The sequence below is a fragment of the Ambystoma mexicanum genome, chromosome 11, assembly GCF_040938575.1.
Source record: "Ambystoma mexicanum isolate Mex_15411 chromosome 11, UKY_AmexF1_1, whole genome shotgun sequence".
NCBI lineage: Eukaryota > Metazoa > Chordata > Amphibia > Caudata > Ambystomatidae > Ambystoma > Ambystoma mexicanum.
The window spans coordinates 1,168,479,080-1,168,494,311 of NC_090934.1; the positions used below are offsets into that span (position 1 = coordinate 1,168,479,080).

The 15,232-nt window shown below is 45.6% G+C and overlaps 1 protein-coding gene across 11 annotated transcripts in view; it reads right to left on the reverse strand.

The window, feature by feature from the left end:
• TLN2 (talin 2) overlaps positions 1-15,232 on the reverse strand; it is a 7,472,684-nt gene that overhangs the window by 4,910,853 nt on the left and 2,546,599 nt on the right. For all 11 annotated transcript variants that reach the window (XM_069624483.1, XM_069624482.1, XM_069624486.1 and 8 more), the window contains one exon: positions 8,477-8,674. In XM_069624483.1, coding sequence (XP_069480584.1) covers positions 8,477-8,674 — 198 coding nt within the window. The remainder of the gene's footprint in view (positions 1-8,476; positions 8,675-15,232) is intronic.

Genomic DNA, 15,232 nt, shown 5'->3' on the forward strand with positions numbered 1-15,232 from the left:
GCAGGGCATTGTGTCACACACACAGAAACCAGACACCCATAACATGGAATGCATATTGGTCACACACTCCATTCACCCAGGTCCCACCCTAAGGGTGTACCCACAACATACACTCAGTGGGAAGGCTCTTGGGTGGCCTGGACTTCCCCACAATACTATATATGGTTCTTCCATCCAACAGCCAGTCAGAGGAAGGGACAGAGTCAGGGCTTCCCAGGACTTTGGGAAAACAAGGTAACAGGTAATAGAAACCAAGAGGCCACAGGGGCCATCTTGTCTCCTATCAGGAATCCACTGATTCCTATGGCAGGGCCTGGGTATCCCAAAATGGAGGATACTCAGAGCACCTGTCAAATTCAGCATGGGGCTGCCACCAGCCCAGACCCTGCTCTTTACAGGGTTGTACCCCCACCCATGGGTGCCATAAGGGTATCCCAAGGGTCTCTGTTCACCACAACCAAAAAGAGGAAGAGCTGCACTGCCGGGAGTCCCACATGGACTCCTGTGCAGACAACAACACAGAACACACATGATAAGGGAGTACAGGACAAGGAGGCCCTGTCCCTCCAATGCATTTCCAGCATCACACATGGGTCCTCATTACGAGGTATGCCGGTAGCCATGCCGCTATTGGCGGCATGGCTGCCGGCAAAACCGCATCCGTGTCCGTGTCCTCGGAATGAGGACTTACCGGACCATTCCGAGTTCGGATGGCCCGGTAATTCCTCACTCGAGGACACGGACACGGTTCATCCCCATTTCAGCCCCCATAGGGCTGAATGGGAATGGGAGAGGGAGTAAACAACGGGCCATTATGAGATGGGCAGTTGTTTGCTCCCTCTTCCCCTCGCGGGACCCGGTATGCACGCCTGGTTTTCCCAGGCGTGCTTAACGTGTCCCGCGAGGGGACCTCGTAATGTGGCGGAACGGGTTGAACGGCGCCGCAGCCTTTTACGGCGCCGTTTAACCCGTTCCGCCAGGGTCTTAATGAGGCCCATGCTCTTTGTTGTAAGATAATTATTTAATTGTCCTGGTCTGTTGCAAAGATGATTATCCTTCTTTATTCCTTATAGTTTCTTTGTGGCACTCCCTTCTTTTTTTTTATTTAGGTCGCCTGACCTTATAATGGTTGCCTTGAAATGTTGCTTGATGTGTCTGATGGTTGCCTGACCATAAAGTGTGAGTCGCTGTCTTTTTATTTTTTGCCTGACTTTGTGATGGCTGTCTGTATCTATTACCAGTGGTGTCCTGGAGTGGTTGTCTGACCTTGAGATGGGCACTGCATTCTCTGAATAAGGAGGCGTCCCTTAACACAGGATATATGCAGGCACTGCTGGATTCAATAGCAGACGGCTACTGGGTGGGCTGCCGTCTCGGTTCCTCATTGCCAGTGAAATATGATCAAGAGGCATAAAGGTAATGAGTAATGTTTATTGATGATCATACATGCGCCCACCGGCTCCTTAACATAACATCTCCTCAACTCTAACAGTTTACTTCCAGTGCATCTTTCCTTTAGCATTCCATGCTCTACATTCCACACTCCATACCAGGTTGGCCATGGAATGTTGCCTGCAGAGCAAAGAATGCTACAAGTACCAAGTGTGTAGATCTTCTTCGTCTTAGTAGTTGTGTCAAAAAAACAAAAAGAGAAAAACATAGTGGGAATAGTTTCCCTCAACACTATCCTCAAGAGGGACCAGAAGGCTAGAGAGTGCCACAAGAACAGTCTCCTTTGTCAGAGTGTTACAAGGAACTAAAGACACTATGAGAACAGGTCCCCTTGTTCTCACTGACAAGAGGAAGATAAAGAAAGTCAAGGAATAAATGTGTATTGGAAACAAAAGGAGTGTATGACCTTTAACCACTTAAATGGCAAGGATGAGCTATCTCGTCCATAGCATTACGTTTGCAGCGCCAAGGATGAGATAGCTCGTCCTTTTTGGCACTGCTGTTTGCGCGATCGCTGAGAGCAGCAATCGCACAAAACTAAAATCCAAACCCTGGGCTATGTGAGGAGGAGGTTCCTCCTTACAGCCTGGGGGTTGGATTTCCTTCAGTTTCACGTCAGCGTGCATAATGCATGCTGACGTGAAACTGAAAGTAAATTTCACTGCAGCAGCCATTTTCGGCTGCTGCAGTGAAAGAGAAGGTGAGTGTCCACCTTCTTGTCCCTCGATCTCTGACATTATTGTGCTGTTGAGATCGAGGGAGGTGTCGTTGGAAATGGGAGACTCTCCCCTTTCCAACAACATCGCGCCCAGCAATGCCACTAGACCACAAGCAATCTGTTTTTGAAGCAGGGGGACGTGGGGGGCGCGCTTACATAAGTGGCCCTCTCCCCCCGGCCCCCAAAGCATGGGGCAGTACATTTTGCCCACCGTGGGGGCAGATGGGCACACAAATATGCCCATCTGCCCCTAGGGAAGGGCCAAAAAATAATAATAATAATAAACGTGTGTTTGGTGGGGATGGGACACTAAACCACCAGAGATGTTTTTGTTGGAAAGGGGGGTGGCTCTCTCTCCTGACCCCAAATGGATGGGGGGCATCTCATCTAGCCCTTCCTAGGGACAGAACTTTTAGAAATGGCCCCCCAAAGCATGGGGCAGTATGTTTTGCCCATCCTAGGGGAAGATGGGCACACTAATGTGGGGGGCACCCTAAACAACCAGTGATGGGCCAAATGAAAAGGGGGGTGACCCCCCACCCAAAATGGATGGGGGGGCATCTCATGTAGGCCTCCCTGGGGGCAGATTGCTAGTACAATCTGTCCCTAGGAAGGAGTACAAGAGATGCCCCCCATCCATTTGGGGCTGAGGTGGCAAGGACCACCAGAAAACTTTGGAATGGCCCCCCAAAGCATGGAGCCGTATGTTTCGCCACCCTGGGGGCAGATGGGCACGATAATTTGCCCATCTGCCCCTAGGGAAGGGGCAAAACAAAAACAAAAAAGAAAGATGTTTTGGTGGGGTTCGGGGGAGACACTAAACCACCATGGATGTTTTTAGTGGAAAGGCGGGTGGCCCTCTCCCCCAAGCCAAATGGATGGGGGGCATCTCATGTAGCCCTCCCTGGGGGAAGATTGCTAGTGCAATATGCCCATAGGAAGGGGTACATGAGATGCCCCCCATCCATTTAGGGTGGGGGGAGAGGGCCTCCAGAAAACTTTGCAATGCCCCCCCAAAGCATGAGGCAGTAAGTTTTGCCCACTCCGGGGGCAGATGGGCACACCCATGTGCTCATCTGCCCCTAGGGAAGGGACAAAGAAATAAATAAAAAAACATGTTTTTGGTGGGGGGTGGGAGGCACCCTGAACCACCAGTGATGTTTGTAATGGAAAGGGGGGTGTTCTCCCCCCCACTCAAAATGGAGGGGGGCAACTCATGTAGCCCTCCCTGGGGGCAGATTGCTAGTGCAATCTGCCCCTAGGAAAGGGAAAATGTGTTTTTACTGGGGGGTGAGGGTCAGTAGACCACCAGAAATGGTTTGAAAGGGGGGCTGTGATCGGAGCATATTAGTTATTTCTTTTTGCTGGGCTGACCATAGGTAACAAATGTTTTTTGTTTCGTTTACCACCATGGAGCTCTGGATGGGTTGCGCTACAGCTTCTCTCTCTGGGAAAGGATGGGGACCCTGCTGAGGCTCCCTGGAGCCGCTGCTGGGCATGTGGATGATCAACCCACATGAGGGACAGCCGCCCAAGGCCAGGGACATCACCGCAGACCATCCTGGAGCTCCGGCTGGGTTGCAATACAGAATTTCCCTACGGGAAGGGAAGGGATGGGGACCCTGCCGGTGCTCCCTGTGACTGCCGCTGCACTTGGGGATGGTCAACCCACATGGGAGACACCCGCCCAAGTCCGGGGACATAAACCTCCGCGCCCCCTCCCCGACTACCCTGGAGATCTGGCGGGCCTGCAGTACAGCTTCTCCCTCCGGGAAAAGATGGGGACCCTGTCGGGGCTCCCTGGAACTACTGCTCTGCTTGGAGATGGTAGACCCACATGGGAGATGGATGCCCAAGGCCGGGGACATCACATCCAACTGTCCTGGAGTTCTGGCTGGGCTGCGTTACAGCTTTTCCCTCCTGGAAGGTATTGGCACACTGGCCTTAGGCGGATGTCTCCCATGTGGTTTGACCATCCCCAAGCCCAGAAGCATTTCCTGGGAGTCCTGGCAGGGTCCCCATCCTTTCCTGAAGGGAAAAGCTGTAACGCAGGCCAGCCAGAACTCCAGGATGGTCGGAGGTGATGCCTCCGGCCTTGGGCACCTGTGGTTTGGGATGGTCGATCCACATGGGAGACGGGTGCCCAAGGCCTGGGACATCACCCTCGACCATCCTTGAGCTCTGACTGGGTTGCGTTACACCTTCTCCCTCTGGGAAAGGACAAGGAGCCTGCCGAGGCTCCCTGAAACCGCAGCTGGACTTGTGGACAGTCAACCCACATGAGGGACAGCCACCCAAGGCGAGGGACATCACCCCCGACCATGCTGGAGCTCTGGCTAGGCAGCATTACAGAATTTCCCTCTGGGAATGGGCGGGGACCAAGCCGGGGCTCCCTGGGACTGTCATTGGACACTTTTTCTTTTCCGCCCAGGTAGGTGCACCCACACATGTGAGGTACTGTTTTCATCTGGACACATGTGGACATGTGTAGGACATGTGTTGTTGGCAGCGTGTTTCAGTTGTTTCTAGGTGGGAAATGTCTGAAAATTGAGTTTTTTTCACCAAATTTCAGAGTTTGCTGGGACTTGTGGGTAATAAATCCTGGGATGATTCGTGCAAGTCAGATTTCTGTGGATTCCCACGGCTGTTTTCTTTTCAGAAATGCATGGTGTTCCCTGGTTTCCTTGGTGGCTGCGACACCCCAGGCCCAAATCTGAAGGTTGTCCACAAGAGCAAAATCGCACAAAATCTGCTCTGCCGAAACACTTAGGGTTACCTGTGGTTTAGCCTTTTCTCTTTGCGCCCAGGTAGGTGCACCCACACATGTGACATACCGTTTTTGTCGGAACACCTGTGGGAATGCGGGAAGGGAGGACATGTGTTGTTGGTGTGTGTTTCGGTGGGTTGGCGGTGGGAAATGTCTAAAAATGGTGGTTTTCTTGACAAATTTCAGACTTTGTCATGGCTTGTGGGTAATAAATTCTGGGGAGATTCACGCAAGTCAGACCTTTGTGGATTCCCACTGGTATCTTCTTTTCGGAAATGCATGGGTTTCCCTCTTTTCCTTGGTGGCTGCGATACACCAGGCCCAAATCTCTAGATTGTCCACTAGAGCAAAATCCGGCACAATCTGCTCTGCTGATACACTTGGGGTTATCAGTGGTTTAGCCTTTTCCCTTTGCGCCCAGGTAGGTGCACCCACACATGTGAGGTAGCGTTTTCGTTGGGACACCTGTGGGAATGCGCGAAGGTAGGACATGTGTTGTTGGCGGCGGGTTTCAGTTGGTGGTTGGCGGTGGGAAATGTCTGAAAATTGAGTTTTTTTCTTTCTCCAAGTTTCGGACTTGTGGGTTATAAATTCTGGGGCGATTCACGCAAGTCAGACCTCTGTGGATTCCCACAGGTGTCTTCTTTTCAGGTAGCTGTGACACCGCAGGCCCAAATCTGTAGATTGTCCACAAGAGCAATTTCCCACAAAATCTGTGGATTCCCACTGGTATCTTCTTTTCGGAAATGCATGGGTTTCCCTCTTTTCCTTGGTGGCTGCGATACACCAGGCCCAAATATCTAGATTGTCCTCTAGAGCAAAATCTGGCAAAATCTGCTCTGCTGAAACACTTGGGGTTATCAGTGGTTTCGCCTTTTCCCTTTGCGCCCAGGTAGGTGCATCCACACATGTGAGCTACCGTTTTCGTCAGGACACCTGTGGGAACGCAGGAAGGTAGGACATTTGTTGTTTTCTCTTGGTTTTCATAACGTTTTCATACATTTGCTGCTGCACTTTGTCACACAACCCTTTAATTTCCCAAATATAACCTACATTTAGTCGCTGCTTTAGGCACTATACGCTTTGTAACCTGCACAAGTCACCTACCATTCAAAAGGTCTGCCTGTGCTCTTTTAGAAAATGTATGCTTGCCATTCCTCACCACATTTTTTTTCCTTATTTACACATGCTAACTACGCCTGTTTAGGACGTCAGCATAGAAATCCTGTTTACCATGGCTCCGTTTTTGGCTCGTGGTATTGCTTGTTTTGTGAAACATTAGGAAAAATGTTGTGATTTCCTAACTGAAAGAGTCGGGGGAATGTAGCAGGGCATTGCTTTTCTTAATATTCACAGAAGCCATTGCCTTACAGTTCCAACCATGTCCACCACATACCTTTTTTATCTGTCATCTTTCCAATTTTTCCCCAAACTATGGGAATTTTTCCCTACATAGTTGTTGCCTGACCTGCACAAATCACTGCTTCCTAAACTTGGAATGTTGTCTACTTTTCAGAAATGTATGCCTTTCTGTCTTCCCATTCAGCTTTCCTACCTCTCCTCTTCCATTCCGTCCACACATGTCCTATTGGGAAAAAAGGGCAAAATCGCCTACCTCTCACAAAACTGATGGTAACCTTATAAAAATATATTTTTTGGTTTTCCACTCAACCTGTTCTTGAAAGCCTGGAAAATGGCGAATCAGCACAGCAAACCATTTGTTCCTAGCTCTTACAAGGAAAAAATCACAGGCTTCTTTGTATATCATTGTATTTGCATTTTCTGAAAACACACACAATTTGCTCCCTTTTTGGTTATTTTCTCTCACCCCCATTCAGCAAACTAGGATTCCTTGGTGGCGTTATGACCACCTACATGTGGGAAGAAAAGGGGCCAAATTTGGCCGAGATATCGCTTGTATCAAAAAGGTTACAAGGGATTGAATGGCGACATACCAATATCACCAAAAAAGGGCTTGGCACTGGGGGGGGGGGGAAACCCCTTGGCAGTTAAGGGTTAAGCAAGCCCTGAGAAAAGCCTGGGAGGAATTGCAAACGTTGATAAAAACTGTTTCAGCAAGTTATCAAAAGATAGCTAACCGCTAAACCAACTGAAGCAGGAGAAGGGTGTCATTCTCCTGGCTTTCCATATAACTGTTGAATCGGAAACTAAGGCAAAAGGTTTCCAAACAGCAGCCTCAAAAATGACCATGTTGATCAGGAGAAGATAGCAGCATCTTAATTGTTGGACCAGGAGAAGGGAGTCATTCTCCTGGAACTATTTATGTTAATGTCTTTTGTTAGTGGTAGGGCTAGAGTATGCTATTTTGGACAGAGGATGGACACTGAGTTTTGCAAAAACCCTGACAACGAGCACCCAAGTTATTCTTTAGGTAGGGAAAACCTTTTATGGGTATGGAAAATTAGGCCTTTTTAATATGTATTTCAATAACAATTATAGTACAAATGCTATCCCTTTGTCCAACTCCTTACTCCAGCATGCCACAATATATATAATCCTTCCTACCTTAAAGTCCTCCAACCACAGGGTCCAATGGAAGAAGAAAAACAGGAACAGCTGGATGTATTATTGAGAGCCGTTCCCTGGCTGTCGACATCTCACTTTATCGCTCATTTCTCTGCATGCAGCTGGTGTTTTATACTTCCCTCGGGAGAGGAGCTCAAGTCAGATAGTGTGAATTTCAGTTCCAAAACACCACATCAATGTAGTGCTCCAAAGACGGCTGACTGCTCACTTGAATGCTACATTTTCCGTGCATGCTTTTGGCCTGCCTGCTGCTTAGACACTGGTTCCCAGAGCTCTTCCTGCTGAAGTGGCAAATCTTACAAGCGTCCCTGGCTGGGAAGGGCAGAAGAAGGACCTGTATAGGGCCGCACAGGACCTCAGGAAAAAAATAATTTGCTTTCTACTTTCAGTGCAATTTTAAACAGCTTAAAGAGCTTGTAGGCTATGTCAATCCGAACATCACCTGACTATCCTGAACTGCTTTGAGCCAAGTGAATTGCACTGCATTGCTGATTCCCTTCACAACAGCTCAAGCTCAAGCACCATAAACCAGATTCAACACAGTGGAAAGCATCCAGAAGACTGGCTCAACACTGCTGAGTGCTATAAAGACAATATTATGTTATCTACAGGTGCTCTGTCCCCAAGGCCTTGTTCTATGGAACACAGGGACAGTTAAGCCACTCTCTACCTTGAAAGACACATGCTTAAACTTGAACATTGCTGCAAAGACAATTCCCTGCAATTCCTATCTTCATACCAATACACGGAAGTAAGCAACTGAGGTCATTGTCTGCCAATGACTCCATATAAACTGCCTTTTGGAGCTGACAAGAGCAACATCACATCCCTGGGTAGATGAAAAAGTTACCAAAACCAGCTGGTGATGGAAAATATATATCTAAAATGTGAAATCTGTGGTGGCACGATATGCATGAAAAAATATTTTTAACATATACGTCAACCTACATAGACCCCATTCAATAAATTGATAAACAATTATGTATTCTTACCTGTGTTTGACCTGCCATTTCTACACCAGCATCCAAAAATTCATTGAAATCCTCACTGAACTTCCCAGATGCTGCTGCCAGCTCACCACTCTGCCCCCGGGAGGCATGCACCACTTCACCTGCTGATTGGTTTAGGTCTTCAGCGGCCTGGTTCAGCTCACTTTGAGCTTTTTGGAAGGACTTGGTACTCGAAGGCAGCTTCAGAAAGAGAACAAACGAGTCAGCATATCAGTTCATCAAACACTAATCACGATGAATGAAACATCCCCTCATACCCAACTAGGAAACATGACCCAGCAAAATACGATTTCAAGTTTAATTCAAGAATAGGAAGCACCACCGAAAGAGAAATAATATTGAAAGTATGTCACATAAAATATTTTGTGTGCTTTTGGATGTATTTTTGTTTTATTTTTAATAGCATTTTAAATATTAGTAAACAAACACAATTAAACCCCCCTTCCCACACCCCCACCCCACCTTCCCCCCACCTGTTTGACCCAGAGTGCAAGATACAGTGCAATATGACATGTAAAGTTAAGCAATACCTAACATTCTACATTTCTGAGGGCAGTGCGAAATATAATCTCTCTGAAGAAAGTCCAACACCATGTCCCAGTCAATGGTAAATTTAGATTGTTCTCCTTGTATGGAGTATGTCATCCACTCGAGAGCCACAAAGTTCCATACCTTTACAAACCATTCAGTGATATGTGGCGGATTCTCCAGTTTTGAGCAATCACCAAAGTGCAGCTAACTGTAGTATATCAAAAGCTTTGCAATTTAGTTTAGAGGTATGTCTGAAGTCTTTTTCGATGAACACCAGAATACATGATCTAAGAGTCCTTGGCCCTTGCAAGGAAAACATTTGCATCCTATTATTGTTTACTTCTTCCCAGTAGTTTCGAAGCACCAGGCAGCTCCACCAAATGTGTACCCAATCCCTCAACGCTTCACATTCCCGCCAACATCTATCTGAGATTGAGAGCTTCATTTTGTATATACTAACCGGTGTGTAATGCCATTGAGTCAATACCTTATACCTAAATATACCAGGTCTACCCAAATTAGGGAATTTTGGTACATCTTTCCAGAGGATTTCCCACTCGGCTTCCGTTATCTGCTCCCCTAACAACCGATTCAGTATCGTATGTAATTCAGAGGGGTCACCGGAACAGTATCTACCATAATTTTATATAAAGTGGAGATAAAAGCTACTTCACCCAGATTGGTAGTGACACATTTTTCAAATGGGGTTAAATCGCGAATTGCTGCTTTCTTATTTGGGGGAGTTAGAATCTAGTGCCTGACCTGGAAATATTGAAATCGGGCAGATTCCTGAAGCTCCATTTTCAACTTGCATTGTACAAAAGATTTGGGTACCTGGTCCTGAAACATATCTCGTAATTTTGTGAAACCGGACAGCTTCCATTCTTTAAATGTGTGGGGTTCCAGCCTGGTTTGAACTGTGGATTGTAAAATAGAGGCGTGAGTGGTGAAGGGGAAGTTGTAAGGTGATATTTCTTAACTGCAGTGGCCCAAACTTCCTCGACCTTGTGGGATGTTTTTACCCATGCATCCGAGCCCTACCACAAAAACTGTGCAGTACTGGCATTGAAAACATCATGATGGCCAGAGCTTCCCAGAAAATGCCCAGGGAAATGCATGAAGAATAGGCTGCCACCCATTTTTGCCGATGTTATGGGCACAGAAGGACACTGCCTAAAACCACCATTGGACTACCCACACAGTAGCCTGAAACCATTGGGAATGGCAATGCTGATTGCCAAAAGCAACCTAGAACTGTGGGGAATTCATTTTCTTAAATCCCCAAAATGGTTGCATTACTAGTACTCACCACTATCAGAAAGCCGGCGTTTTAAAACACCAGACATTTGTGTAAAACTGAATAAATGAACCCAAAGCAGGCCAAAGAAAGACTTACTGAGAGGTGGATACAATGTAAAGTTATATTCTGAAGTGACTTGAATGTTCATAACAAGACTGGCTGAGCTCTGCAGGTCTGCAGCAGCCTAACTGAAACTGGATTTAAAACTACCAAAAATCGAAAATGTTTAAATTAACTGAGTGACCTACTTTTGAGTGTCACATAGTTTGTCACTGTTGAAATGTCATAGTTTTGAACTTAGAATCAGCATTCTAGCTGCATATGTAAAAATTGTCTTGACTTAAACTGGGGAACAAAAAGTGACATTTTATCTGAAACCTTGCTTAATGAATCTGAATTCTGCCCACCAGCTACCCCCGACAGGAGTTGAGACTTGCACAACAGCTGTGTTCCCAGGCCTAGCTGCCGTTTGCTGTTCCCACCAAAAGGGATATGACACTTCTCTGATTGAATTACCTGGGCTCTGCAGGAAATTGAACAAAGCCCTGTCCTGACTCAGGCAAATGTTTTATTGGGGCTGTCGTAAAAATGGCTTCCTCTGAACAATGCAACCCCTTTCACCCAGGCAGATGGTTTATTGCAGGGGTCATAAAAATGGCTTCCTCTTGGCAGAAACTGGGAGGGGGAGAAACTGGAGACAGAGGCTGAGCTTGAAGAAAGTGGAAAGACTGGTTTCTGTACCATGTGACCTGAAAAGACACACCCCTGTAGCCAGAATATGGTTTTAGAAAAAGATGAATAACTCATAGTACGGACTTGTCATAATTATTTAAATGATACCATAATTCTTGTGATATTTCTGCCCACATTTTAAGAGGTTTTTAGAACCGGTGGTGTGATCTGGGGCAAACTAGCAGTTAAGAGGGTATTACTTAAAATGTCTGCATGTGAAAAGTCTGATACTTCATCAATTAATGCCTGCATGCCTTGCACACATTTGGGTAAATTTGAGTAAGAATCCGATATTGGTAACCCGACCAAAAAGCGCAAAAAGTTGCCATTTCTCAATGCAAGCTCTCAGGAAGAGCCGATTTGGACAGAGTATACCTCATGTGATATGTGATGGGTGCGTGTAATTTTAAACAGATGTGTACCTGTGTAAATATGTATTTGGGTCAAATATAGATTGTGTGTAAAGTTGACAGGGGTGGGTTCTCTGTATCATAAGCAGACCTCATCATGATGACACTTCATTTCATTCCCCCAATCAAGGGGAAGAGGAGGAAGTGGCCAATGCCAAGTGGAGAGGGGTAGGGCCTAGAAAGCTAGCCTCTCCACCCACTTTCAAAACACATAAAGGCAGACAGTCAGGACAGATAGGGACATTCAATTCCATTTGCTGCGGAGCATGCTGATCGACGATTTCACATCCAGAGATCCAGACTTCAAATCCATCAATCTCCAGAACCTGTAGCAGTACCTAGAAAGCAGAGCAGTATCCAGAATCCAGAGAGGCTAGACCAGCAGAGCAGAGCTGACCCAGACCGCTGTTAGCAGAACCAGAGAGCTGACCCAGATCACTGTGAAGTGCCGAGACCAGACCGGAGTCCAGTCCAAAACCTGGCCAGATCCGTGGCGAGGCCTATTTCTAAATATATTGTGAGTACCTAGCCGAACTGTGCAGAACCAATCTCTTAGTTAAAATAATATAATTCAATCTATTTTAATCTAACCAGAACTGCCTCCTAACTGTCACCTGTCATTTGAAAGCTGTCACTTGTCATTTTCTAGCTGCAAGCTGTACCTGTCGCTTTGAACTTTTAAAATTTCAAATCCGAAAAACTACCTTTATCTAATCGTCCGTATTTCTGGAACCTTTTGGGCTAGGAACTTGGTTTAACTTTCCTCTGAAAGCTTAGAATCTTACCCTTCCAACAAGCCTAGAACTGACTTCCTACTCCTCATACTTTTGCCGTAATCACGATTCTCGCACTCGCAAATTTTACCGCGATTTGCAATTTGGTTAAAAATCCAGCCACGTGTGAAAACAGCAGCTTCATTGCTTTCCTTTGCCAAAAATTAATTTAACCTGCTAGTTACTCCTAGATCCTTGCTAAAGTGAGCCTGAACTCATCCCAAGTATATTTCACTACCCTGAACCTCCTGAAGGGAATTAAAACCATTTTCAGCATATTTCTCACTGCATTGTCACCATATTCAAAGCATTTTGCCTGTGTTTCAAAACCCCTATCTGTCGTATAAGTTGCTGGGGTGAACTGAATTACATTTGATTGCATTTCTGAGAACTGTGTGCTTTCCTTCCATTTCCTTGCATTGCATAAAGGGGGGGAGTGGATTGCCAGAGAAAAGTGATTACATTGTTTTGCTGAAACCCTATCAAGTTATTTTTTGTATTGCATTTTCATTCCACATTGCATCCATTTGAAACCATAAAGGTATTGTTGCTATCTTATCCATCCTATAACCACTCATCATTGATTATAAAGAAGTGTGCTAGTGCCGGACTATCCATTATTGATTACTGCTCAGATTAAGTATGATATTCAATTATTAATTTATTATAAAGTGTGATATATATATATATTGTTTAAATTATCAAATAAACCGTTTAAACTTGCAAAACAGAACTACTTCGTGGCTCAGTGGGGCCAGGGGGATTCCAAGAGAGGGGTGTTATATAGGGGTAGTCATCCAGAACGCATGAACTGGACGTAAAGATATATCAATAAGGGTTTCCATTCAGTATCCCAGACTAGGCATTGACTTAGCTGTAGTGTTGAATTGAATCCTCTTACAACCTGCTTCATGATCGTACTGTTATGAATATTTAGGGGTTGATCTTGTTTTGGCATCCACAGCACGTTCTCGAGCTGCAACCCCCCCTGTGCCCGCTCCGTCTGAACCCATTTATTCTCGGAGCCTCCCGCACACCAATCTTTCAGGACCCAGATTTGAGTAGCTTCATAGTATTTCAAACAATTAGGCAAACCCAACCCCCCCTTGCTCTAGACATCATTAATGTGTTCAGAGCTAACCGTGGGGATTTATTATGCCAGATTAATGCTGTGATCGCCCTGTTAGATTTTTGAAAAAAGGTGTGGGGAACCCGGATTGGTAATGCCTGAAACATGTATAGGACCCTAGGAAGAATAAGCATTTTTACAGAATTAATCCTTTCCAGCCAGACAACGAAAGTTGTCCCCATTTTAACAATTGACTTTGGACTTCTTTTAATAATAGAGGATAATTGGCCTCAAAAAGCCCAGCTAGCATAGGTGTTATATTGACACCCAGTATCTTAATCCCTGTCTATGCCCACCAGAATTGCGTCCTTGAACATAGTTGTTGCATCTCTGCCGAAGAGAGAGATAGATTTAACATTTTGGATGTTGTGATATTTATCATTAATCCTGCAACAGACCCAAAACTCACTAGTTCCAACACCATCTATTGCAACGAGAGAAGAGGATTTGAGGCCAAAAGTAACATGTCGTCTGCATAGGCCATAATTTTATGTGGCAAGGCCCCCGAAATTAATCCCATGAATTGTGTCTGTCTGTCGTATTTTAGCAAGAAATGGCTCCAGGTGTTAAGTGTATAACAGCCGAGAGAGCGGGCACCCTTGTTTGGTCTCACGCTGTCAAGCTATAGGGGGAGATAATTGCCCGTTAGTCATCTGGCACTATGATGGATATCATTTGCCCGTATCATATTTATACATTTCTGAACAAAGCCCATCTTTGCCATCGTCAGGAAGAGAAACGACCATTCGACCCAGTCAAAAGCTTTCTCTACATGTAATGACAGCACAACCGCTGGAATAGGCCTTTTTTCCACCCACTCCGAAATGTGACATATTCTCCTAATGTTGTTGTGAGTGTGACATTGTTTTATAAATCCGGATTGATCGTGATGGATTAATGAGGGGAGGAGGTCTTCCATTCTGTTAGCTAATATTTTGGTATACATTTTGCCATCTAAGTTTATTAAACCAATTTGGCGGTATGACCTGCAGCTACTCAGATTTTTGCCCGGTTTGAGAAATATTACAATTTTTGCTTTCTCCATAGAGGGGGAAATACAACCCGAATGTCTGAAGGAATTATATAGATAAGTTAATTTAGGGGCCAGCGTGCTCCGAAAGGTTTTACAGAATTGGGCTGGGTATTCATCTGGGCCTGGTGATTTGTTTAATGGAAGACTCCGGAACACCGCGAGAACCTCCTTGTGGGTGATATCGCCTTCTAACCATTCCCCCCTCCTCCGACGTGAGCCGAGGAAAGGTAACTGTGTCAAGGTACCTTATTTGAGACTGTGTGTCTGGTACTTCCGATTGGTTAGGTGCGAGTAAAATTCATAGAACTGTGTGATAATATGGGGAGTCGCAGAAACTATCTCACCCGAGGGAAGGTAAATCTTTTGTATTATTTTAGTCACCACTTTTTGTCGGAGTTTTTGGGCCAGTAGCCAATCTGCCTTATTGGCTGTAATATAATACTTTTGCCTAAAATAGGCTTTTTCAGATTTTTTGGTCTGAAAAAGGTTCAACCTGCTTGCTGCCCTTCTGTAAGACTTTTGTGCCGCTGGCCCTGTATTTGTTTCCATGGTTTTCATTGCAGAACATAAATCTTATAATTCTAATTTAAAGGCCCTTTTTTGTTTAACTCTATTGTCCTCTTCTGCTATTAATACCCCTGTAAGGTGGCTTTAAAAGCATCCCATCTAGTGTTCATCCCTGTCTCCCCAACCTGGTTCAACTAAAAAATCTCCCTAATTCGCTCATTAATCCTTTCTCTGATCACTTGATCCGCAAGTAGTTCAAAGGGAAAACTCCAGGCCCATACACTTATTTTCCTTGGTGGGATGTCTAGATCTATAGAGATTGG